We start from the raw sequence: 27,540 nt of genomic DNA on the forward strand, positions 1-27,540 counted from the left end.
AGGGTGGCTTTGTTAACTGCCACCAGTTCTAAGCTCCTTACAAACAATTCCAGCCACCACTATGCAATGAACCCTTTCACCCTGCAGATACAGGCATGGGTACACAGCTCAGGCACACACGCCTGGCAGGTAAGCCACACTCAGCTGGGAAGCCCTAGGCACGGCAGCAATGCACCCAGAATTAGCCGTTTTCAACCAATGCTGTTATATTGGTGACTCTTTTTATGTCAAGTTTAATTACAGACATGGATGCATTCTGAAGAGACTAAAATTCAGAGTTCCCTTTTGTGGGCTCTATTCGGCTGAGTGAACGAGAAAATGACCTTACAAAATTTCCCTCTTGCTTGAAAGCCACGTGCCTGAGTGCAAAAGATCTCAAGCTGTACTGAAAGCAGTCATGCATTAGGCTTCATGTACTGATAAGCAACATAAAACATAGCAGCTGAGGTCTACTTTCAGCGCAGTTGGGCAACAGACTGTATTTCAACCCCACAGTCTGTTTTCTTAAAGTTAAGTCTTTTTTATTCCTGCTACAAACCCAAAAGAACATAGATAGCAACTGGAAGGACAGGTGTCCTTGGAGCTGCAATCAGGAACAAGAAAGCCACAGATGCACTAAATGAATGCAGAGTAAAAGAGCAGAAACAGGCAGAGGGAGAGACAGCACAGCCCTTTCCTTCTTCCCACTGCAAAAATTGTGCCATGTGTGAAATAGCAAGCGACCTTCACCTACCTAACAGAGAGGCCAGCACAAATGTCTACCTTCAGGAAGGAGCACATGAGCCCTGCACATCCCCTGTGCCCCATCCTTCTACTCTCACATTGTTGTGAGATTCCAGTTGTGAAATTGTTGGCTCTGCAGAACCGTCACTTGATCATATACAACATGGTGGGAGAGACCAGACATAACAAGTGCATGCAAGCAACCAAGGAGGCAGAAACAAAAATGCCATACAGTCACACCACCATATAAAAACAGAATTTAAAAAGCTAAGAAAAGAGCAGGGATTAAATAGGAACCAAGCAGCAACCAAAGTGCACTACGCAAGGTAAAGCACAGAAAAGAGCCTGTCAGGCATCAATTTATTCTGCAGTTTATCCATAACTGGTTTTAAAAGGGTAATTTTTACTTCCCCTTGGGTACTGGGTGTAAGTCTAATTACAGAACACTCCCATTCAGGTGAAGTATACAGTACGCAGCCTAGATTGGCTTTATATTCCCATGACACTACTCACAGTCTACAAGGGAAAAATCCTGTGCCTTCTCCCGTCCCTACCTTCTCTATCGCTTGCTGCTATTACATAGATAAAAGGATAAGCTGTCTTAATATTTCACAAACAGAAAAAAGGACAGAGTAATTTGTGAGAAGTGATCTAGAAACAGAGGCTTTTTGGCAGCCCCTCTTTGCCCAAGCAGGGATGAAGGAAAGATTTTAATTGCTGTGCCAGGAAGTTACCAATGTGTTGGTAGCCACACACATAAACTGCAAAATTTTCTGAAAGCGACCCAGATGTGCTGTTGATATTTGTTGTTTATTCACTTTTAAAACCGACCAAGACCATGTTCATTTGTGACACTGTCAGAAGCATACCTGATTCTATCAAGCCAAGACTGGCACCCTGCAGTCATGCCAAGACAGATTACTTCCACAGCTATGTTCCACAAAACCCGTCATGAACCAGGAACTGTAATATTGCTATTTTCTTCACAAGCCCCCAAACTATTTAAAACCCAAACAGCTATAAAGCCACTTCTAATCGTTACACTAACAGAAACTTTGGGAATATTCAGATCATATCCACAATCTTCCCAGTGTGGCCCCACTTCTACTCAGAACACACTGCTGCACACAAAGAAAGCACAAAAAGCACACCTGGCCTACTCCAGCAATGCATTGTAAACATTGTTCAGAAAACCAATAACAGATGAGCTCTTTGCTCCCAGTGGGATTTCATGCTCCCTGCTCTTGTGAAGATTTTGCCACTGGGGCAAGCAATTCTGTCTCCACTGACCTGATTTCTCCGATACCTCATTTTCCCATTTATAGGCAGAAACACCTGGAAAAGCATGTCAATATTAACACTATACAGCTAGAATAATCTCTACTATCCAATGTAAGCAATAAGAAGAGACTGTTTAATGACATTTTAAAACAGTCAGTAGCTGAACCAGAAAAGAAAGGCTGAAAAGAAAAAACACTGCAGAAGAAACTGATAAAAAAAATAGACAAAACATATACAAATAATGCAAATGGTACAAAAGATCTATTCTAGAACGTTTACGAACTTCATAGCGTACAAGTTTAATGCACAGTCAACGGAAATTTACAATGCTGTGTAAGATACCAAATATGCCACTAACATTCGAAAATCATACCTGAAAATCCTGGCCTTATGTTTTCTGAACAAGATACAGGAAAATGTGAAACAATACTCTACTTTTAGGATTTAAATGGATAAAAATGTGAGTTCATGCAATCACATAATATTATACTAAATCATGTTTTTTATGTAAATAATGTTTTTACACGTTAAATCAGTCTTTTGAAAAAGATGATTAACACATGAAGCAATCTTCCTGTGGGAGGTTATCCTCCCCCTCTAATCTGCCCTAGTGAGACCCCGTTTGGAGTACTGTGTCCAGTTTTGGGCCCCCCAGTTCAAGAGGGGTGCAGAATGCCTTGAGCAAGTCCAGCAGAGAGCTGCCAAGATGATCAGGGGGCTGGACCATCTCCCTTATGAGGAAAGGCTGAGAGAAACCTGGGTTTGTTCAGCCTGGAGAAGAGAAGACTGAGGGGGGATTTCATCAGTACCTATAAATATCTAAAGGGTGGGTGTCCGGATGATGGGACTAGGCTCTTTTCAGCAGTGCCCAGAGACAGGACAAGGGGCAATGGGCACAAACTGGAACACAGGGAGATCTACCTCAATATGAGAAAAAAAACTTCTTTCCTGTGAGGGTGCCAGAGCAGTGGCACAGGCTGCCCAGGGAGGGTGTGGAGTCTCCTTCCCTGGAGACATTCAAACCCCACCTGGATGCATCCCTGTGCCCCCTCCCCTGCTCTAGGTGTGCCTGCTCAAGCAGGGGGTTAGTGGAGATGATCTCCAGAGGTCCCTTCCAACCCCTATCATTCTGTGATTCTGCGACTCTGCGCATGTGTGCACAATTGCATCTAAAATTAAAAGATCCCAGTGAATACATAGTGTTTTGAAGCTTTTCCCACCAATTCCAGTTCTGCTAGAACAACATCTACTTAATATAAATAGAACTTTAATAATTTCTTTTGAGAAAATTGCATACACATCCCCATTTTTTCCAGGCCCCTGTCAAGGTTATCAAAAGTAGTCTTCAGCAAAGGAGAAACTGACAATCTGACCCTTAGCCTTTTGAAATCAGTGGAAAAATTTCCATTGACAAAATAATTGTGCATCTAACCTAGATCACTAAATATATGAGGGAAGAAAATGCAGAGCTATTCACAAACATGCTCTAATGCACACAATGGAGAAGTGGGGAATAAAGCCAGAAGTTGTGGTGGGTGGGGTTTGTTGGGTTTTTTTTTGGCAACTCACTTGGTCATCACAATGCTGAGTGCCACATTTAACTATGTATAGAAAAATACAATTCCAATTCTAAAAATGTACAACATCATAGTCAGTAAAGATGACAAATACCACACGTTACACAGACAATACATCTGTAACTTTCATCTCATCATCAACTAACTCACATGAAAAACTAAGAGCACCCTCTGTTCCTTTACAGAGGGTTCAAAAACCTTTTCCAGACTTTTAGGAATGGCACATGAGCTACAGCAGTTCAGCAGTTCTCAGCACACTGCACTCTTCAGCCACTAGTCCCCTAGAAAAGAGCTGTCACCTTTCAATTACTTTGGGAGGGATTGGGGGAGGAAATGTATATATATTTACACATTATATATATATTTAAAATGTATGTACACACGTATGTATTTTCTACACGCACACTCCATTTGTTTATCTATCAAGAACTGCTACCACTAACACATCTGACTTGGGAATAACACTATCAACATCTAGCGTTGGACTTGCAGGATACTAATTCCTCAAAATGTAAAATGAGTTTAAAATGATCTAACGTAACTGCACTGCTACCGTTAAGCCTAAGCTTAATTACAAACTGCCCACATTTTATTGTAACTCCACTCTAAACTGCCCACTGAGCAAACTACTGAACTTGCCAGTTCTAAGGAAGCGATATTAAAGAAACAAGGACACACAATTCACCAATTTTATGCATGACAGCAAAATGTTTGAGTCTGTTTTGTATGAAAGCTCAGTCCTTTCATACACTCAGAAAATATTTATTTTATACTTCTTTTCACCAAATACCACATAGTCAAGCATGGAGCTTCAACAGAATACCAATTAAAACAACTATTTTACTTTACCAAAAATGCATCAGCGTAATTTCTCCATTTTTACATTATACTTATTAATCCGTAGTAAATTCACTGATGAAAAGTAAAGTTCTGGAGAAAGAATGAAAAATAACTTTGTGAACAAGCTGAGACTACAGTATAAAATTACTGTTGGTAATGGGTTTGTTTGATGACTATAATTAGTAAACTTTTTGAGACTATGGATTTTTTTCCCCATGTTTTAACCATGTCCCTTATAACACAAAAGGCAGGAAAAGATTTTGAAAGGCATTTTTTACACTCCGTAGTTTTTTATTCAATTTATTCAATTTCATTTTCTATAACTGCTCCATAAAACCAAACCAATTACAAAACTCTGTGGGTAATTTGCACAGAACACATCCAGATGCTCGAAAATCCCGAAAATTAATTTTCACAATAAATATTTATTTAAAGTTCCAGGTTTCCACTTACACAGCTTAAAATACTGTAGTTCACTATAATCTTAAACCAGCCCACGTTCTGCAAACTGGACAGATAATGAAATTTTTTCCACCATTAATTAATCTGCTGAACTCTAAAGTGAAACTTTTTCTTGCTGACAACAGGCTACTGCAACATAAAGTTGAAGTAAAAGGAAAAGGCTAAGATGGGAAAACAAAGAAACCATACTTTGTTCTGCTTTAATAACATTCTATTAATGTTCTGCCATAATAACATTATGGCAAAATCATATTACACATTTTAAGATATATCTTCTAGAATGATGACCCTATTGGGAAGGCTGCAGAGAACAATTCCCCACATATTAAATAACACTTTTCTTAGAACTGTTACAATGCATTGGAGCAACACTTATTTTTGTAAACTCTTGCAATAACATCCCAGTTCCTAATATATTACAAGTGTGCTTGCATTAATTCTAGCATCAACAAAGACGGAAGTCAATAATGGGCCTAGATACAAATCATGAAGTTTAATAAATGCATAAAGCAGGAAAGTAACACTAGAAACAGTATTGGTGATAGTATATAATCAGTGGAGGTGCCTTTTGTTTTTCTTTAAAGAAACAACAGCTCTAGAAAAAACAGAGACAAGAAATCAATTCCTACACTTCAGCACATTTTTAATAACGACTCCTAAAACATGGCCTTATATAAGGGGGTGAAGGAAAAAGGGTAAATGCTTTAAATCTATTAAAGTATTTCTGATCCAGAGGAGTGGGGGGGGGAAAGAAACAAACCACCTAGTTTACAGGTTGAATGAAGAATAACCTGACTACATTGTGTAACACTGTTCTATAATTATCTGTTGCATTTACTATTCATATGCACTCAGTTAAGTGAAACAGCATGGTAAAATTCTTTGCAGCAAGATTAACAGTAAATTCATCTTTTGTAAATTAACTAAGACAACTAACTTGTCTGGAGTATTCCTATTTTGCTTGTGCAAGTAACATTTTTGCAAAGGCTTCAGAGACAAAATATTAGCATATTTGCCTTACAAACTACAGTGGTGTTTAAGAAATGTTGTAAGTAAAGAAGGTCCCTGACAAAACATTTTAACTTCAGTGCAGAGGTCATAATGCCTGTCTTTAAAATTACAGAGCTTTGGATAGTAGCATTCAAAGTTTCCATCGTGGGGATATGCCAGTATTTGAAGGAGGTCCTTCTCTCTGACCCAAACAGCTCAAAGTGGAAACTCTCAGCATGTTCTCCAGTGGGGGCTCCCTGCTTCAGGGCAACCTGGCAGGCTGTGATCCAGGAGATCCAGCTCCCACATGCTCCTGCCCACAGCACCTTCTCAGGGTGGAGAAAAGGAGTGGCTGGGATAAGCCCTGTTTCAGCCATAGCCAGGTGGCATACAACTCCTCAGGAATCACAGCCAACTGGAGTAAATTAAAGTAGTCCTCAGGCTACCTTATACAGGGCTGGGCCAAGTCAGGAGAGGAGAAACATGCAGCTGTAATTAGGACAGAGTTCAAGGAACACATTCTCTCTTAATCAAAAACATTTTCCCCTTAATTTGGTCGAGCATTAATAGTTTTACAAAGGTCCTCATAGCATACCTCCTGACCTTCCCATCTCTGCAGCCACAGATAGAAATACTAGCAAGTCTAGGTGGGAAGAAGCATGAACGGAAGAGAATATCACCTCTGCCTTGTCATTTGTATTTCTACTGCCCTTGGGACTTTTGGATCCTAAAAGAATGACAGGTGACAAAAATTCAACTGCGATGCCAGTGCTGAGTGAAGGTACTCCTCCTCCCCAGGGGATTCATCAGGCAGGTAACTCAAAACAGGCTGCCCCTGAAGCATCCCTGAGATGCTCCCTCAGCATGCCAACAGCCAAATCAGAGACAAACACAAACTGTTACTCTGAAGTTCTACGCAACTTTGGTAAAACTGAACCCAAACTGGAACAACACTGGAAAAATATTGGTTTAACAGCCGCCTCCTGCTTCTGTAATTTTGCTGCCTGCATAGCAGTTGGCAAGAAAGGTGGTTACTACTATTTACAGTTACAGCCTAATGTTACACTGTCAGAAAAACAACATGACCACAGAGACACTAGAGAACTTTTCAAATATGAAAGATGAGAACTGACTAATAAGAGGCCATTACACATTCAGGTCCTTCAAAGTCTGACACCAAACTGCAAGAAGCTTTGCCTCTGGAAGACATGAGTTCTTGTAGGACTTCCTGAAAGCAGAGGGCTCTTCCAGAAATCATCATGAGTCCTCTGAGATCTTTCTAAAATCATGAGGTTTACCTTTGGGAAGTGAATTCATACAAATTTTTAAAAATGGGAAGGGACACTGGATGCAATAGTATCATGGAGATGTCAAAAATCAGATGCACAAAACCAAGTCAACAAACTTAAAAATTAAGTCTGCAGAGAACTAAAGCTGTCTACTGCTGCAGGCATTTTTTTTTAAGGGGAAAAGGGTCAGGAAGTTGGCAGAGCTGATGGTGAGGTTTGTTTGCATGTTTTTTGACTCTGCTTCTGTTTTGTGGGTTTGTTTTAAGTCAACTCGTTCTCTGAGGTTAAATAAAACCCCAGATTTTTGCCTGAACACATTTCCAGTCTTCAAGGTCCTTTATTAGAAGATCTGAGAGAACTGTATGAGAACTTGTATCTGATAGAAGGACTTATATCTGATAAGATCAATTTTAATTAAAATATAAAGTAGCTGTTTCACACTGCAGTGCTTATAGCCCCTCACATCACTTGCCCCTTCTGCTCTATTACCATCCATGCCATTTATAGAGATGAGATACAAAGAGACTGCCAAAGTACCGTAGTTCCCTGTGGTAGGGATTGTGAAAAATACATCTGCTAGTCCCTAACTCCCAAAACTTAAAAGTCAAATAATGAAACAAAATAGAAGAAGAAAGGAAATGTAACTTCCCCCTTTCTTAAGCACAAAGACTTTAAGTCCAGACCCTCCCAAGGGGGTTAGACTGGTAGAAGCAAGAACTGCACTCTGCTCAAGGCTCTGGCCAGCAGACCAATCTTACCAGTTTTCAGTCTCCTTGTCATTCCTCAGAAGACTGTTTCATATCACATCTTCTGGATTTCTGCTGGATACCAGCCGGGTTCAGTTTAAAGCTGCCTCAGAACAGGCAACATTATGCCAAGCAAATAGCTCCAGGGACAGCCAACATGAAGCACAGAGATAATGATACGCATTCAGAAAGTGTGTTGTGGTTTGGAGCAGGGAAGGAAGAAGCTGCCAAAGCTTTTGCAGAGTCACAAGGTTAAGTTGTCTCTGCACGGAGACTCTCCACAAAACACAGCAGAACAACAGTTCTTAGAGGCAGCCGCCTATTGACCACTGCTGCTCAACCTCTCAATTAAGAGTATGCATACAGGGGGATAAAAGTATATACTATTTAAAATGTATTAACAACAACAGTTGATTTGCTGTACACAATGAGAAAGGGAACCTATATACAACCTTTTACCCATGGAAGAAGTTGGTACTCAAAGTTTTTTCTTTTGCACCGTTGACAGTGCAAGGCATATATTGTCCCCTACTTGCTGGGAGGCCTGTGTCTCCCTCTCGCTTACCAGACTAGGAAAAACACCTCAAAGAAGGTGGGGAGAGACTAAGAAGGTTGTTTAGATTGATTTAGTCCTTTCTCCTCAGCATTCTGGAAGGAAACAAAAGAACTATTCAATGAAAGACAAAAGGGAACTGTAAAGCAGAACTTTAGTGAGGACACACTGCAGAAACAAAGACAGAGTTTCATAGGGGTACACAAAACATTCTGCAGAAGAGAAATAACTAAGGTAAAGCAAACCAGTCCTGACATTTTCCCTAGGTACATGAATATGGATGGTAGTGGAAAACATCTGCATACAACGTAACGCCCCATATGAACGTACCGTCCCTCACCTTGAGTGCCAGACAATTGCCTGAGTGCCTACACAACGTCAAAGCTGTCCAGCACCTCCTAGCACCAAGTCTCCTAACAGTGTATTAAAAAGCACGTTACAAAAGGTTAAGGATCAAATGTACTCTATGCAAAGACCCACTAAAGTTAAGCTACTTTCATTTTTTCCTAACTGAAAACAAAAGTGACCCTGGCTAGATGTCAGGGAAAGCTTTCTAACTAGAAGAGTAATGAAGAACTGCAGCTGAACTCCTTGAAGGCTCCTTTAGTCAAGATTTTCAAAAACAAATCAGACCAAAAAACCTGTAAAGAATGAACCACGTATTTGTGACCATGCCCTCAGGTAATGTAATTCACTATAAACTCTATCCTATTCATCTAATTCCCTTCTACCCCTGTTGCTCTACAGAAGCCATCCTAGCGATTGAGAAATTATGACTTTACCGTCAAGAGAAAAAATAATCATAACACTTGCTTTAATTCTGACTTTCCTCACAGAAGTATGCAGGCTTACTGGTTTTAGGAGTCAGCAGGATTCATGCTGTTCAGTTCTTCTCTGCAACCATGACAACAGAAAGTTTACATTATTTTAAATGAGAGCAAGAAAGAAATTCCAAGACTTTGCATTGAAGAAAACATCAGCGTGAAATCCACTATAAGAATCAGACTGCAGATTTGAAGACTTCCAGAGAAACAGAAGACCCTTGAAGATATCAATGCAAGCTGAACTACCATTACCACAACCTGTGCAGGCTTTTAGCCAACAGCAAATGAAAGGTAATGCAACTAAATCCTCTGACTGTAATCTAAACTCAACTGAATTACTTAATAATTACTATTCATGCATATGGATAGCTACAACAGCTGACACTTCCCAGCTTGATCACGTGTCCAGACCTTTCGATAGAAACTTGTCAGAATCAGCAGAGACCACGAATACTGCATGCAAGTATAAGATTTAGTTACTGTAGTCCCTCTGGAGAACTTCATTTTAGATAAGGTAACACACCTACCTGGATCACAGAACTTTCAGCTCCATGTCACTACCTAAATGACTCTGACAGTCAAACCTTCTTTTGAAATAGTTTTAATATGATCCTATGTGAATTACATCATTGCTTAGAGGCAAACATTTCTTTGTGTCAGCAGCAGCTGTTCCTTAAAACTGTTAAATCCACATTTAATTATCTGGGACTGGGTTTTTGTTTTGTTTTTTATTTAAAAATGTAGACTCAACAGCATAAAATTATCTTCTGTTTCTTGCATTAAGAAAATGCCAACTGATAATACTAAGATGCTGCTCCCCTGTTCAAGCTCATGGGTCTAGCTCTCATACACCAGGTGTCATAAGGCCACCTCAATGTAAGTAATACTGTTGTACTGATATTTACTCTCGAACTGGTAATTCAGGCCTTGAGACAGTTTTTCAGAATTACCTGAGTGCCAAGCACAATCTTTAGAAAAGACTTTTGAAAGACTCTTATGCAATCAGCTGAATACTTCTGAAAATAAGTTCATGCCTGTGTCCTTTGTGCACAATTCCAGTACTGCCTGTGATTACATGATACAAGATAATCCCCATTGACACCAACACAATTTTTCTCAGCAAGATCAGATCCTTCCAATTTCTTCTTTTCAAATGCATAATTTTTTGTTTTGATTTGAATTTTGTTTGCTTTGGTACATTATTGCTTAAATTATATTTGAGATAATCCAACAAAGGATAGTATTATTTTTTTTCTCTTGTAGCAGAATGCATGTGAGCTGGCTAAAGCCTAACCACTGGCTTAACTAACCAATGGCCAACCATTGGCTTAAGCAAGCTAGATGAAGATTCCCAGTATCACTGCAGGATATAATTTCCAGTTGAAGCAACAGCCCAAAGCCAGAACAAACCTTTGTTCAAAAAAAAAAAAATCCTTTTAAGCAGATTTAGCCTTCTATCTAAATGAAGTAGGTAAAGAAAAAAAAATAAAAATCACAAGAGTCATCTGTTCCACCAGGGTTCAAACAAGTCTACTTTTACACCAAAACATTTTTTCTGCTCTAATCCTTAGCACAGACAGATATATATGTTTCAACATGCTTTAACCTTCTCTAATATATTCCCACAAGTGAGTAGCCAATATAACATGAGCATTATTGTAATGTGTAGCCAAACAGACTACAGGGGATTTGTATTTTTTTTTTTCCTCATGAAAGCACATCCAGTTAGTCAGAAAGGCGATTTTTGAATGCAGAGAAAATCTTGAAGTTTGGGTGTTTGATGGGCTGGCAGGGCTGATGGGTTGATCAAATGGGTTTGATAGACTCTGGGTTCTGTGCTTTCATAAGGTCAGCACTTGCTGTGGAATTACATGCTAGGCCTTCAGCAGATGAGCTACCTTTGCAAGCTTTGTGTCAGAGATGCTTAAAACCTCCAAGTTTGCCTAGAAACCTTCCTTAATTCACACTGCTCCTGGAATCACAGTGTACCTCCCTCCCAGCCTGCCCGAGGCAAGGGCCGTCAAGCTGCTAATGCTAACCTATTATCTTTCTCACTTAAGGAAAGGTTAAGCTAGGTAAGTGCAAAATTATTTGTATCGGTATAAACTGTTTCCATGCTTTATAATTTTTTTGCGATGAAGACAGAACACAACCAAAATCATGACAGCCATGCAAGAACTGGATACATACCAGTCCAGACCTACCCATAATATGCACTTATACTTTGGAACAGATGCCTGGTGCAATTTACTCACAGCAGAATTCTGCAAATTTATACTACCAGAGCAACAACCACATACTAATCAGCTATTCCACTGCCTAGAGACAATATTCCCTGAACTGACAACTCGGCCTTTTTCCTCCTCCATCCTAACCTGCCTCCCTCCCACACTTGTCAATTTGCTCACCTGCATATTGCTGCAGCCCTAGACTGAGATCTCTCTGGGGCAGGGCCTGCCTTTGCGTTGGTGGTTTGCGGAGTACTTTGATGTTTTATCGGTGTGCTCAAGTCCTGCCACAACTAAAACAATATATCACTCCTCAAAAACTGCAGCCCCAGCTTGGTGCAGGAGGAAACAGCTGTACACTTGAAAAATAACCTAGATCTATGTATCATGAACGCTGGAACACAAACGAATAGAGACAACAGCATTGTTTAATCAAATGTTCAGTCCCTTTTTCCAGATTGAAAATCGCTAGAGCTCCTAACAGAGCGCAAGGCTTCCTTTGTGTACACTTAAAACAATCACTACTGCAATTTCCTTTAAATTGTTCTTCTAGTTCCCCTCTCCTGCTTTAAACATAAAAGAGCTAAGAAGAATCATGCTTTTTCCTGCATTACAATTTCTTTTTTTTTTTTTCCCCATTTTGCAAGCCTGTACTGAATAGAAAAAGCCTCTATCGGTCCAGTCAGATTTCCTGTTCCCCAGTAACTGTTCCTAACTGACTTCAAAATCCAAGCACATTAGTATGCACAGTGAACTTCATAGCAAACACCTGCTTCTTAAAGGTGCTGTGCACTTCGCTAGCTCCTCTAATTTACTGCTTGAGTACATTCTTTCCCTTCATTTTTTGTACACTCAGAAACCAATGTTCAAAATTCAATTACACTACTTCTCTACAGTTCAAGTGATCTTTCTTGTCCCATATTCCTTCTGTATGCAAGAAAAGGAATATGAAACAGAGCAAGCTTGAGAAACTAGGTAATAAGCAGCAGCCTGTTAGATGGCCACCTTCTTACAGATGATAATACTACATCCATCTCCATATATGATATTTATGTAGGAAAAAATGCATATTGAGATGAAGACCCTTAACCCACTGCAGGCAAAGGCAGAAGTAATTCCATTGAGATTGGAGTTCCATCGGATTAGATATAAACACATACCCAGTATAACCACCTCAAGCTGAGCATTGAGATGGGCATAGCATATATTTATATAACTTTAAAAGACACGTGAATGCAGTAATGAACGTTGGCTTGCACTTTTGTGACTTTTTAAGTGCATGCTTACACTTCAGTAGAGCAGGTATATAAAAATCTAGCTATTTTGAATCATCATCAAGAAAAGGTACTGGTAGGATTAAATAACGCTGAAGAAAATTTCACTTACACTTCTGATTTTGGAGTTTCTTTGGGTGTGTTATTTGCTTATGAAAGTTCTGGATTAATATTCCTGGAGGGAGTATTCTGTAAGCATACTACATGTATGTCACACACAGCAATAAAAGCATTTCTTTACGCTGACCTACTGCAAAGCTTCAACCCTGACCTATGTAATACTCATGGACAAAAAAATAAACTTTTTTTTTAATCAAGAAAATAGAAAGTGTCATGGGCTCAGATTCAGACTACGCAACAGGCAAAAACCACCTCTATAACAAAAAGCTGGGTTTGATTCATTCTCAGTAAACCCAACACAGGTGGTTTAATTCCCTCCCAGTCAAACCTTCCTCTCAACAAAGTATGCCAAGTCAGAAGCATGCTTTTCTGCAGGACTTGTGTCTTCTGGATTTTCTGCAAGCTACAGTAAAAATTTTGAGCTCTTACAAGAACACAAACAGGACAAACCACTGCAAAGGAAGATTTATCAACAACACAAAGAAAGTATGAGGAGCTTCTTTCCTCTTGACATTTTAGAGATTCCTCTCCCAAAACATCTTAATTTCACCAAGACCCCTCCAATTTCTGTACAGACATGCACACAATATCAAAAAAACCCCGCTATTATTTTACTGACCATACACACTGACTTTTGGTCACCTGTTCACAAAGCAACAGACACCATAAACAAACATGGTGTGCATTGCAGTTTGTCTTTAAACAAAGGCTTCAGGAGACAGTTTGCAAAATCTGCTTCTATAGCAGAATTTTTTCAGGAAAGTGTGAAAAGAGAAAAAACAGATCTAAGATCATGGACTAAAGATTCAGTCATGAAAGCAACAAACACAGCTTTCATGCTCTAAACAGTCAGACTCAAGATCTGAACACTGATGAAAGGCCAGGGATGACTAAGAAAAATATTAACTTTTATTTTAAAGGTAGAAAGTTTATATGTTTCTTTTATGTGAACAACATCTAACATCTTCGTACAAGATCTAACACATTTTATTTTCAGCGTCATCATTTACTAATTGAGCCTGCTAGCAGAAAAATTGGGTCCAATTTGGCTCCTCTTGAAGTTGGTGCCAAAGCACACCAAAACACTTACTGTCTTCACTGAAATTGAAACCAGGTCCACAATTTCGAATATTCCCAAATCAAGGAATGGCTTTGGTAACTCACTATTGCTTTCACAAAAAAATAAATGTTATTACCAAATCACTGCCTGAGGAAGAGAACTGGCTTTTATGGGAACAGCCCAGGGACACTGGAGGAACAGCTGAAGGAATTACAAGGCCAAGAGTATTTTCTTAAGAGCAAATCTCATCCATACCTATCTGGAGCATTGGGAGAGCAGAGAATACTCCCCATTTTCAAAGAAAGGCGGTTTGTAGAGGTGATTTAAATGCATTATAGTCTGTTAAGCCATAAGACAGAAGAACAAAGGACTACTCAAAATAATCCATAATAAATGTGGTACCTTTGAAGGACACCAAAAGCTTTTCTTTTCAAGTATGACCCCACGGCTTTAGAGCTTACTATGTTTCAGGTGAAGAAAGTACACACTGAAAAGTGTGTGCACACTGAAAAGTTCAGCCAACTTAAATGTTATACACGAAAAGAAAAGGCACATGGCCACATGCTTTGGAATATCTAGGTATTGCTGAGGGACTTCTGGAGACGAGAAAAGAGCAAGGGAAGAATATGGCTGAAGAATCTGACATCACTTCAAAACAGAGGCAAAATATTTGATCTTTTGAAATGAAGGGCTTTATTCCATCCTGAAAATACTATTAAAAAACACCTTTAAACCCACTCCCTCCTCCCCTACCCAAAGCAGCCAATGCAAATTAAACCTAAAAAGCTGAGGGCAAGTCAGGACATTCACACACCTCTTCAAAAGGTTCCACTACAAGGTCTTGTGGCTTTCTTCACTTCTTTCACAGAGGAAACAGTGATACCAGAAAAGTTTTTTGCAAGTGTAACCATGTTGTCAATTTGCATCTCTCCTTCACTTGCCCAGGGCTTTTTTCTCCTGATAACCACTACTGAACTTAGGATACCTTTCTCCCACAACCCCTTCTAGAGTGTCCTAATTTTCTCTCAAGGGATGTCCAGGCACAGTTGTCAGGACCATCTCCTGCATGGTCCCCAATATAAACAGCTTGGTTGCAGTTGTTCAAGCCAGCCTCTAACATCAGACAGCCATACAGACAAAAGATTGTCTCTCAGCATCAAGGAGACTTCAAAGGACCCCCAAACGGGGAGGTCCGGGCTGTAAGCAACACCACATAGATGTGGCCAGCCACACCACTTAGCCCAGGATCCAACAGGCTCCTTGCACTACCTCATATTGTTTTCCCAGGTAGTACAGATATGGCCACAGAAGACCACAGGAGACAAGAATCTGATGGTTCCTCAACATGAACAAAAACTGGAAAAAGTAGTAGCAGTCATGGCTTTCCAGTCCCATTTGGTTCTGACACGTGACTTCCCTTCCCTCCAACAGCCTTGATGAGAAGATTACACTACTTTACAAACAAGAACCATCTTCTGTACCACAGACAAATAGATAACACCACTGAAACAGAGTTAGAGCAGAGGGAAGGCCTAATGCTCTGTCTCTGGTGTTGGCCAACACCAGCTAGTTTTGAGGACAGTTTAAGATGCCCCCAGCAGGAAGATGTGGAAAGTCTGCTTTCATACGACGTGTCATACCAATATTCAGACATTACCTCTTTTCAGAAGGGATATCTAACCATTTGCTTCAAGTTGTAAGTCAGTACTGAACTCACCCTCATTACTCACCTAAGTGTTCTTAATCATTTTTTAAATTCTGAGTAGTTAGTTTTACCAGTTTCCTGTGGTACTCACACATGGCATTAAAAAAGTTTATCTTCCCTTATGGTTCTGAATGTAGCCCCATATAAAGACGGCTCTTGTTCTGGTATTCTGAGGGGAAAAAGAACTAAACCCTATCACATTTCTTCTAGACACCATTCATCCACTAAATATGAAAGAAGTTTGTTGCAATTTTTTTTTACACTGTGACACTGAGAATCTGAATAAAATGGATGAGCCAAAAACAGAACTAATTTTCCCATATCTAGTTTATTTAAAAGATTAATAATAAACTAGATCTTCAATATTTAAGTGGGTATTACTATAGATACAAAATATTTTTGGTGGCAGTACAAATAACCTATTCTCAGATGTAAATGAGAACTTACAGTGAAATATATAGTATGTGGAAAATAAGAACCAGGTCCGGTGTTTATCTGGATGATCTTTCCTCTGGCTCAGTCCTGCAAGATGCTCAACTGCCTTTAGTTCTGCAAAGTGTTAAAGCATGTGCTTACATACATTAGTAGCCATGCCAAATTTTACCACTAATTATATAGGGAAACTGCCATTTTCTGCCTTCCAAATACTTTTCATGCAATTGAGATATAAAAGATCCTCCTTTTCCATTACTGAAAGGCATTTTGTCTCACACAGCCAAAGAATTTATTCCTCAGTGCATTCAGTTCTCATTTTCCTGAGAGCAGAGGAAAGATAGCAAATTGCTGAGCCATTTACCATCAAACTGGCTCACTCAACCTCATACAGATTTTACCCACATATCCAAAACTTCAAGAACTTGGGGAAGACAGAGTGTCTTCTTGTCTGGCTTATAGAGAGCTATTTGTAACCCTGCAAAGTTTAAAAGGTAAAACTGACAAATAAGTACACAAACAATGCAAAATATAGCCCACTTCTTCCTCCACATTAGTAACTACCCATGACTATAATGGCTTTATCATATATTTTAAACTTAAGCAGAAGAAGCAGTTGGATTTCACAAAATGTAAAGGATTCCTCTTATTAAACATAACTAATACAAATACCTGATAGAAGGCAGGGTTTGCCACTTGTATGCACTTCACTCACGTCACACCAAGACAGAAGAAAAAAAAATTAACCAGGGGCAATGAGAAAGAAGGGTTTGTTTAAAAGGAATCCTTACAAACCTCAGACGTCTAACAACCAAGCTTTAACATAACACCCCTGGTGCTATAGGTTAATGACGCATTCAACTCACTAAGATTTCCACGGAGAGTGATCAAAAAATCCCTGCGCAGGCATTTTAAATTTTAGTTGTTATTTTCAATAATGATGATTTGTACTATCAATTCAAAGCAACTACTGAGGTGTCTTTTTTCCAGCTCTGAAAAGGTACTACTAGAATTGCATCTCACAAAAGGTCTCTTCCCTTGTCATCACAGGATTTATTTTCTCTTCTTGCTCATATTCCCAACTGTTTCTCTCTTGATTTCTAACCTTCCCAATACTGTTTCTCTTCTCCTACCCATTAAATAAAGAATACAAATCCACCGGTTGTGCAATTACTGATGCCTGTGTTCCCCTACATGCCTCAGACTGGACCATCCCAACCCATTTTCTTACAGGTAAGCACCTGCCTCTCAAAGAGTCACTAAGGACAGTCTACTTCTGACCAGTGGGACAACAGGCAAAAGGAGGTATGGTACATTTATGGTGATATTTAAATCTCTAAATATGGCTATTGAAATATTAGCTTTAAAAAAATGAATATTTATGGTCACAAACCGAGGAATACAGCCTTCTATCAGACGTAAAAAAGCACATTTCCCACTTGGCAAAACAGGCAGATTCCCCTCTTAATGCTGTAGCAAAACCATAGGAGCAGTGTTCTCACTTTGCAATGTTTCGGTTGGTTTTCCACTTCTAATTGATAGCATGGGGTGACCCCAAGCATGTACCTTTGACCTTACTGCCTACAGTGTTCAACCATCCCCAACAGGATGTAAAGGAAGAAGTGGGAACAAAAGGACAATCAATACTGAAATTACAGTCTTCCATTTTAAACTATGAAATTAAATTGGTATGCAGCAAGCAGAAGATCTGATCAAAAAGGCAGTGTCTAAAATATGTACTAAAAATGCAGTCTGCAAAATTCTACTTAGATATTGAAATATGTTTATTCACTTGCAAATATCTCACTTTTGAATAAAATACAGATAATGTAGCTGCTCTATCATTAAAAAATGAAATCCCCTTGAGGAAAGTAAGCGTTTAAATAAAAAACATGGACAAGAATGAAGAAAGTAGAATGCATCAGTAATCTCTCATACTTCCATGAAAATTATGAATATTGGTAATGATGGAACATTACCAACAGATAGTGTCTCATTTTTTCATATATAGATACATATACAGATACTTTACAGTATGAAGTGACATAAAACTATAGCTTCTTAATGCAATTCTCTCTCTGAAGTACCTTTCACATTACTCAGTCTCTTCAGGAGTTCCCCTCATATCATGTGGTAATTTTTAGCAGCCTTCTTTCCTGAGGGGAAGGGTTGCAATTCCACGGTTGAATTTTAGTTTAGAACTTTAATAACCTAAAATTACTAAAATATCAACAGATCATATTTAACTACACTAAGTACTCTAATGTAAGAAATGTTCAGTCCAAGCTACAGAAATCCAAAAGCGTTTAATAAAAAGGCCACCTCACACAGCTTACATTTGCCCTGGTTATATTAAGAAATTATTGCTCACTGAAACCAGCAAAACAGACCCCACTGACCGTATTATTGCTCAAACCTCAGGTTGACTAAGAGGGAACTTCATTTAAAATTTAATGGATTTCCTTCTTGCTGTCATGCTAGTTTCATTAATTTAGTTAAGTGCACCTAGGGAAAATAAAGTGTGTCAGTGTTCATTTATTTTATGGTTATTCCCCAGAGTATTCAAAATTGCTGGTCTCATCTGTAAAGATACTGGTGAAATTAGTAATCTATTTCAAATATGTGACAGTAATTTTGAGAAGAAGTTAATAGCAAGGTTCGTCAGCCCTTTTGTTTCCTTCATTCTTTTTTAGCTAGAATTGTGCACTATTTCAGGCCATTTTTAGAGGACTAAAATAATGCACAATTCCACATGCACCATCTTCTACTCAGTGTGCAATCAGACAACTATTTTGCACCCATAATAGAAATTTAAGAAAGAATAGCATCTTTCTAATACAGAAGTGCCATGGAGCATCATTAGTTTACATTTTCATTTAAAACTTTTTTGTTGTTGCTTTTGTTACAAACAAGCCTTAGATGTATTGCATCTACGACATTAAAAAAGAAAACATGTACTTACGTACGCTTTGAGCTTGGCAATGTTATCTGTTTAGTTTCCCTGCTGCTGTGCAAATGATGAACAAATAACAGAAAACTGTAGCTTTATAAAGAAAAGAAATTGCAAGGTTGCCAACAAGACTTAGAATGGTATCAGTTTTTCTAAATACTGTCTTCACTGTTTAAAAAAAAAGCTAGATTTCAAGATTGTGTCCTTTCAACCAATTCACTTCGTATTAACTATTCTTTTCAAAACAACATCCTGAATATCTACAAGAATCTGCCTTGAAAGTATCTGTTAATCATTACCAAACAGGGCAGAGGAAAGAATATGATTTAATATGCCTGAGCTTTGATATTATGGTTTAGAAATTACTGTAGGTGGTAAGTAGATTACCATAGGTGGAAAGCAACTGCAATCAACCATTTAGAAGATTTTTAGGATTTCTGAAATAGTGTACCTGCATAATTGAGAAAATTTCTCACAGAAAGATGCTTTACTTTTTAAAAAATGTGTAAGTATAAACAGCAGAAATCACTATCACAAATAATACACTCCATATTCACAAAGCAAAAGACTACCAATTTGACTTTTAATGCCAACACTCAATTAGAATAATTAATACAATGTAAGATCTTTCTTGTCATAGGGCTTTATTTTCTGCTGATATATGCATTCATTAAGCATTTTCACCAGGGAAAAATATAGGATCCTACCATTCCCACATTGACTCCTTGGAGTCTCTGTAGCTAAATTAGCTTGATCCAAAAGTACACCCCACATTTTCTGTATATAGTAAATTTTGTAGGCATGAAGCCTGGAACATTTTGAACTGCTCAGATTTAAAAAAAAACAACAACACAAAACCAACAACCTACCACAACTTAACAAACTTCACTGGGGAATGAAACAAGAAGAATAATGCCAGAATAATCCTCAGAAAATTTGCTAAGGTGTGTTTACCTATTTTTAGATATACTAAATCAGATTGTCCATTATTCCATAAGTTTAACAATGTATATCATATTCTGATGAACCCACTCATGTTTTTTACAAAGCAAGTCATTTAACAATGTTCATAACCGCAGTCACTCCTTATTTCAGGTATTTGTTTGTGGGTGGGTTTTTGTTTATTTTTTTTTAACCATTCTGAGACAGTGAAGCTTGCTTTTACATTGTTGGATCTCATTTTGTGAAATTCTCAATAATCATGAAGAAGAATTTGTCTGCTTATTTCCCTGATGAAAACCACTCACCTCCTTTGGAGACTGAGTACCTTATACAGAGATTTGACCTGTACGTGTAGCTTACCAACTGCACTCCGTAATAGTAGAAATGCATGTCTGTATGGAGAGCAATATATGGAGGGCCAGACAGCCTTGTATGTCACAGAAGTACCGATTAGCACCTTAACGCACCAAGTAAGTGGTGTACTGGCCAGAATATCACCGCTAAATGGTATTACCTTGTGCTGGTTTTGGCTAGGATAGAGTTAATTTTCTTCACAGTAGCTAGTATGGGTCTGTTTTGGATTTGAGCTGGAAACAGTGTTGATAATACAGTCAGTATTACATACACAGTTTTAGTTACTGCTGAGCAGTGCTTACACAGAGTCAGGGCCTTTTCTGCTCCTCGCCCCACCAGCGAGCAGCTGGGAGAGGGCACAGCCAGGACAGCTGACCCCAACTGACCTAAGGGATATTCCATACCATATGACGTCATGCTCAGCCTATAAAGCTGGTGGAAGGAAAAGGAAGGGGAGGATGTTGGGAATTATGTCTTCCCAAGTAACTGTTATGTGTGATGGAGCTCTGCTTTCCCGGAAATGGCTGAACACCTGCCTGCCCATGGGGAGCAGTGAACGAATTCCTTGTTTTGATTTACCTATTAAACTGTCTTTATCTCAACTCATGACTTTTCTCACTTTTACCCTTCCAATTCTCTCCCCCATCCCACCACAGGTGAGTCAGCAATCGGCTGCGTGGTGCTGAGTTGCCGGCTGGGTTCAAACCATGACATACCTAATAACATTACAGAACACGCACTGTAAATGGAGTCTTCCAGGAAGAGTTAGTGTACCTATCCTGTTCATCACTTCTCTTATAATGAAACTTTTTTGTTGGCGCATTACACATCTCAAATTAAATAGGACTTAGCACAAAAACAGCGCTCAGAGAGGCAATTCAAGGAATACTTCAAAACTGCCATGACCAGATGGCTTAAGACTAATTAGAGAGCCTGTTCACTGGAGAAGTAGCTAATAGTTTTTGAAGAACTTCATTCCAACCAAGGAGATACAAACATAATAGAGAGATGTTTCATAATATTTTTCACTTCTTCAGAAAAAAGACAACAAACATTTGCCTTAAATAATGTTTTAAAGAAAAATAAGTAAAAGAGTTGTTAAATTCCTGTTACATATAGGTTACAGGAATACCATTCTTTCTGAAACAGTTAATCACAAATAGGATTCATAGCACTATTTTCCTAGGGCCCACAGAGGCTGCCTTGACCTCCAATAACAAGTTTGTGCAACAATGCATACCACCAATCTCCTGCAAGGACAATTACTCCAATTTTTAACAGAGTCAAAATGTGTAATGCCCATACGCCATCAGTCAGGGATCATGTGAAAACACTATTGACATGCCTTGTGACATCAAGAAATAAGCTATACCTACGTACAAGGTGGTAGTACCATAGCATAAAAAAGCCTAAGTTATTGTTTAATCTCTGTGAAGGTGAGTCAAAGTAGCAGTCCTGGAAAAGTGATTATTTTTCATATAACAGCTGATTCTTACCATATTTGTAGCAAAAGTCTGTTAAAAACCCACTTCTTAATTGGCATCTTAAACACCCTTTTTAGAGGAAAAGCTGCCCCAATTAAGACCATACACCTTGATTAGACAAACTGTACTAGAACCTGCTGAATAGCCTCTTTTAATCCAAAATTGTTTGGACTAAAACCACCATTGCTTTATTATCTCAAAGCATGCACTCTCCAAAACCTCTCTCGCTATTAATGTACCTCAGAGAGACATAAAAATTGAGATTATGAGATATCTGATGCTCTTTCCTGACTATCTAGCTATTATCAGCCTGCTGTAAACCTTAAGGCTGGAGAGCCAGCTTCCACATTTTCACACAACAGTGCTCTCCGACCTTAAACCACAAAGACATAAAGGGAGAACAGCAAGACAGCACTGCTTACAGCAAGAAAAGAGAAACTATGAAAAGCAAAAGTCAGTTTGAGCAACTCCAAGGAAGAGATTGTCACAAATGCTTCCAGACAGCATGCCCCACAGTAGGCTGGTCAGCTGTCTCCAGCCTAGAGAGCTGAGAACTTTATTCCTGGCTCTGATGGTGACCTGTTACATGATTGTGGAAAAGTCACTCAACCTCTTTGCACCTCAGCTTCCCCACTTAGAACCTGAAAAAAACAATCCTTTCCTTTCCGTAACAAGTTCTTTGAAATCCACACGGAGGAGCCAAGTATCTCTGAATTGCACTCATAGTAGTGGTCTTATGTCACCTCTGCTCATTGTTTTAATCTGAAGTACAATTTAAAGCCCACTGTAGTACCAAGAATGTGTTAATAAAAACTAATTAAAAAATGTTGTATTTTGCTGCGTATAGTTGCTGTCAGGCATAGCAAGCCAGAAATAACTATCATGCGAACTAAGCAATGCATCTTTAAAACTCTACATCAGTTCAGAAACAAGTACCTACTTCATCCCTTTCAGTTTCACTGAAGGAGTTGCCATGGGCTCCTACAGCCGCAGAGCTCCGTCTTCCACCCTTCAAAGCAAATAGGACTAAGTCCACCAATATCAAGTAAGTCCATACACAGTAAATAGCTGTTAAGTTGTGGTTTTTATTTCTAGCAGACATGCATCTGCTTGGGGGAAAAGAAGGGAATGAAGTTGCTTCTACGATTACTTTAAAATCTCTGCTCTTGTAATAGTTCAAGATTTGTAAACCAGTGTCAAAACCACAAGTTTCCTGTGTAGCCATATTTCCCAATTAGAAGCGTGAAGACAAAAAAAAGATCACATCCAGGATCTGAAGTTCTAAGGAAATCTTTGTTTTAAAATAAAATACATAAGAACATTTATAACCTATACCTCGGTGCCAAACCTGGAATGCTATAAAAACAAATACAAGACTGCATTTTTAGATGTGTACATGCTAACAAAAGAATTAAAACAAAACATCCATATTTCAAGTGCCAAATGACAGAACGTGACAACATGTTTTACTAAAAAATAATTATGTAACTTCAGTGGAAACCTATAGAATAAAAGCAACACGAATGCTCCCTGAGCAGTTTAAAATGGCATAAGCACGACCCAGCTGAAAGAGCCAGTTCTGCCCTCCTCCAGCTGTGAAGCAGATCAGGGCATCGACCCAGATGAAGACTAACCCAGCAGAAAACCAGGGGTTACCCTCTAGCTGGACATGTGCTGCTCTTCACACACAGCTGCGCAGACACTTGTGGGAGTACAAAGGCAAGGGAGAACACAATGGTGGAAACTGTTGACTAGGGGAGAGCTATGCAGTTCCTCTCTGTAGGCTTTCAAAGTCTCATGAAGCTACAGTGCTGGGGTGTGGTTTTATATTATACAAATTTAATCTTAACAAAAAAACAAAAAACAGGCTGCTACAAAAAGGGAGATTTTCCTTTCCCTAAAGTTCCCTGCTGTGCAGTCTCAGCACCTACCCCAAAATGTTAACAAACTACTAGTTTTCTGTCAGATCTGCACACTGTTCCAGCTGACCCTGTGACTGCTCCATAGTGAGATTCAAGACAGAGAAGGAGCAGGTGGAAGTGGTGCAATCTTTAGCATCATACCACATTCAGTTCACACTAAGAATGGCAGGAAACCACACCCTCATCTTAAACTAGACAGTTCCCAACACTGCAAGTCACATGTTCTTGAAAAGAAGTTATATCTTCAGACCCTTTCTTGGTGAGTCTGAATGGAACATTAATTTTTATTACACACTGCACAAACCTGTCACATTTCAGGGTTTGGGATCGTGAAGCTAACTGTAGGACTATCGGCAAGATTATTGTTCTAATATACTTCTTCTGAGACTGCATGTACCTTTATGTGTGGCAGATGTGGGCATGTAAGTTTTTCAGAGGTATCAAAACTTAGACTTCAAAGACCCTGTGTAGGTACTGAATTCACAGTGTCACAGTGATTTTCTTATTCTCTGTGCTAAGCATGGATTTATGAGCCTATTTGCAGGCAGTTGATTCAGCAAAGCTTGACAGTTCTCCATACACGTTGAGCTGGTAGTGCCACAGCTTATAGTTAAAATTACAGTGTTGAATTTAGACTCTGTCTCCCCCTCTTTGGGTTTTCCTTTCCCCAGTTGCTTCACGGAACTTTAATCATTCAAGCTGAAACATACAGCCATACAGATTTTTATTCCTTGAATGTCTTAGGTAAAATAGATCAGACATATCCAACAATAAGTCTCAGAAGAACTGATTTCTTTCTTTTCCTTTTTTCCTCTGATCCAACCCTGAAACCGCATTCTCATGTTGCTAATAAATTCAAGTCTCCAGCTTTTCAAACAAGGGCTTCAAGTGTCTGAGAGATGCCATTTGCTGTCATCAGGCTTAACCAAACAGGACCAAGTTAAGGGCCTTTAGCAAAATCTCAGTTTTCACATGCTCTGTCAGGGCTCATTAGCGTTTGGCAGATGACTACTTTGAAGAGTTCATCCGCGCCCAGCGTGCTGCAGCAGCGCAAGAGCTTTTCCCACCGACCAGGCTACCGGCCACAGGGCAGGGGAGGAGGCTGGACCTTCACCCCTCAGCTCGGGAGCTGCCCCGGGAGCCGGGGGAGGCGGCCCTTCCCCGGGAGACCAGCAGCCCCCGGGAGGGCACGGCAGGGAGCAGGGGCCAAAGCCGCAGGGAGAGTGGCTCACCGCGGGTGCACAACAGCTTTTTCCTTTGGGGTTTGGTTTGGGTTTGGTTTGGGAGCGGGTACAGAGAAACACCCGCGCCCAGTGTCCCGAGTGTTCCGGAACGGTCGGCACCTGCTCATTTAAATGAGTACCTCAAAGTCTCCGAAGCCGCGTCTACCCCACCGGCACGCGTTTTCCCCGTTCGTCCGTTCCTTGCGCGACCGCAACGAAAGTTACGAAATTCTTTTTTCGCCTCCCGAGGGCTCCCGAAAAACCTTTTTCCTGCCGCCCTCCCTCCTTCCCCGGCTACCGAAGGTCGGTGGGGCGGCGGACGCCGCCGGGCAGCCGCACCGCCCGGCCCCGGGGACTCACCCGCGGCGCAGCCCGCAGCCCCGCCGGCCGCCCTTACCTTGATACCCTGCTGCTGGGTGGTCAGGGTCAGCTTGGTTTCGTCCAGGAGCAAAACTTCGCAGTAGAATTCCTCCGGGACCGCGCAGAAACAGCCCATGCCTGCTGCGATGGCCGGGGACGGGGCGGGGAGGCGGGAAGAGCCCCAAGCGGCGGCGGAGAGGGGCTGAGGCGCAGCCGGGGCCGGGCCGCGCCCGGCTCCTCCGCGCCCGGCTCCGCGCCCCGGCGCAGCGGCTGGAGGCCGGCGAGGCTAGGGCGCAGCGCCCAGCCCTACGGAGCGGCCCTCCGCCGCCATCCCGCGGAAGAGCCTTTGGGGGCGGGGGGTGCCGGGTGCTAAAGGGAGAGGAAAAAGACCGGCGGCTTTTTAGGAGGGAGCCCAGGGCGCAGCCCTCGCCCGCGGCCGGCTGTCACGGCGGCTTCCCCGTCGCTGCCGCCCCGGGGTGGGACCGAGCCGCCCACCCGCCCCGTCCGCGCACGTTTCCGCGCCGCCTCTTTGTGTGGAGCCGCGGGCGGCGGGGGAGCGGTCCCCGCCGGGGTCGGGGAGGGGTGGTCGTGGGGGGGGGGGGAACACCCGTTACCTCCGGGCGCAGACCCTGCTGGCGGGGCGGGGCGGCAGTGCCCGCCGGCCGCCGATCGCCTGCTCCCCCGGCGGGGGCGGGAGGGATCGGCGGCGGTGGGGGAACGGCAGGGATCCCCGCGGGCGGCCGGCCGGCGGCGGCGGCGGCGGACTGGGGCGGCTCTCAGGCGGAGGCCGGCCGACGGCACCTGCCCAGCCGAGGAGCCGCCGCCGCCGCCCCCGGGATGGCTGCTCCGCGCCCGCCCGCCCCGCCCAGCACCGGCAGCAGCCCCGGGCCCCCCCTCCCCGCCCAGTACACCGGGAGCGCCGCCGGACCCTCGCTGCCCCCTCCCGGGGCTCGGCTGTGGCGGTTGGCGGCGGTGGGGCGGGGGCGGCGGCCCCGGTGGCGGCCCCCGTCGGCCTCGCCGCGGCGGCACTGACCCCTGCTGGGCCGCCGGCCTGGGGGCGCCGGGCGGGCGGGGCGGGGACCCGCCGGGGCTCGGGGTGCTCCTCGAAGGGCGGCAGGTCGCGGAGTGAGCGTCGGCTCCGTCGTTCGCGGGAAGGGCTTCAGGAGGCGCCGGTGAGGGGCCAGGAGAGGCTGGCTTTAAAGGTGGCCTTGGCAGGAAATGTTTTCGCCAGCATGCTGTTAAATACTGAGCTTGCTACAGATATATTTAATCTAAAAACCAATAACCCTCTAGTATTAAAAAAAAAAAAAAAAAACTAAAAAAGTAGAACATTAAAGAACTTGCAGCTGCCCTTGCAGTTGCTGTCTATAGTTTCTAGAGCACACACCAGTCCACCTTTGTATTTTAATTGCTGCACACATCTATATTCTATGATATTTCCCCCTCAGGCTGAAAGTTAAGCCCTGATCCCACAAGCGCCTGTGCATTTGCTTAAGTTTGCATGCATGAGTCGTCCAATGAAGATCATACAAAGTTTGCATGTGCAAATTTAAGAATATGCATTAATGTTTTTCTTACAATAGTTACCTTGCTCCTATTGCATAAGAGAAGGGCTCAAGGAGATTTCTCACTAGACAAACCCTACTAGGTATGTAGGTAAGCGACAAAGAGAATGATAGCTCTGCTTTTAACCCCCTGCCCTAAATAAAACCCTGCTACTCCCAGGAATTATCACTTCTGTCTTCTTGTTTGGTGCAGGTAGTGTTTAAACTTGGGCAGTGGGGTCTTGGAATCTCTGTATCCATCCAGTAGCTGCAAAAACAGAGTTCCATGAGCACTGTGAAGATCAGGACAAAAGATATTATGTATGTTCACAAAACTACTTATGGAATATGAAGTCTTGTAAAAGTTAAAAAATTCAAGTTCCCAACCTTGATTGTTGGGCAGTATATACCTGATGAGTGTCATCCAGACAGCACAAGAAGTTTAGATAAATCTGTTCTTGGTTTTCTACACACATTTTTCACACACAGTTCTTGAACCCTTCTGACAGTGGACTGTTTTCTAGAGAACAGATGGTTTCTTCTTCCCTCTCTTTAGTCTATTTAGATCAATATATCATGCACATCATGACATAAATTACCCCCTAAGTCAGTTAAAATCATTATATATGTATAAATCACTGATTAATCAAGTGAGAG

The 27,540-nt window shown here is 41.3% G+C and overlaps 1 protein-coding gene across 4 annotated transcripts in view; it reads right to left on the bottom strand.

The window, feature by feature from the left end:
* EPB41L4A (erythrocyte membrane protein band 4.1 like 4A) overlaps positions 1 to 26,476 on the bottom strand; it is a 140,353-nt gene extending 113,877 nt beyond the window's left edge. For 2 of the 4 annotated variants that reach the window (XM_064438852.1, XM_064438850.1), the window contains exon 1: positions 25,377 to 26,476. In XM_064438852.1, coding sequence (XP_064294922.1) covers positions 25,377 to 25,475 — 99 coding nt within the window. In that variant the 5' untranslated portion in view covers positions 25,476 to 26,476. The remainder of the gene's footprint in view (positions 1 to 25,376) is intronic. The other 2 variants (XM_064438849.1, XM_064438848.1) reach the window with 2 other exon arrangements.
* Positions 26,477 to 27,540: the final 1,064 nt, after the last annotated feature.

Source organism: Phalacrocorax carbo, chromosome Z, assembly GCF_963921805.1.
Source record: "Phalacrocorax carbo chromosome Z, bPhaCar2.1, whole genome shotgun sequence".
Classification (NCBI taxonomy): domain Eukaryota; kingdom Metazoa; phylum Chordata; class Aves; order Suliformes; family Phalacrocoracidae; genus Phalacrocorax; species Phalacrocorax carbo.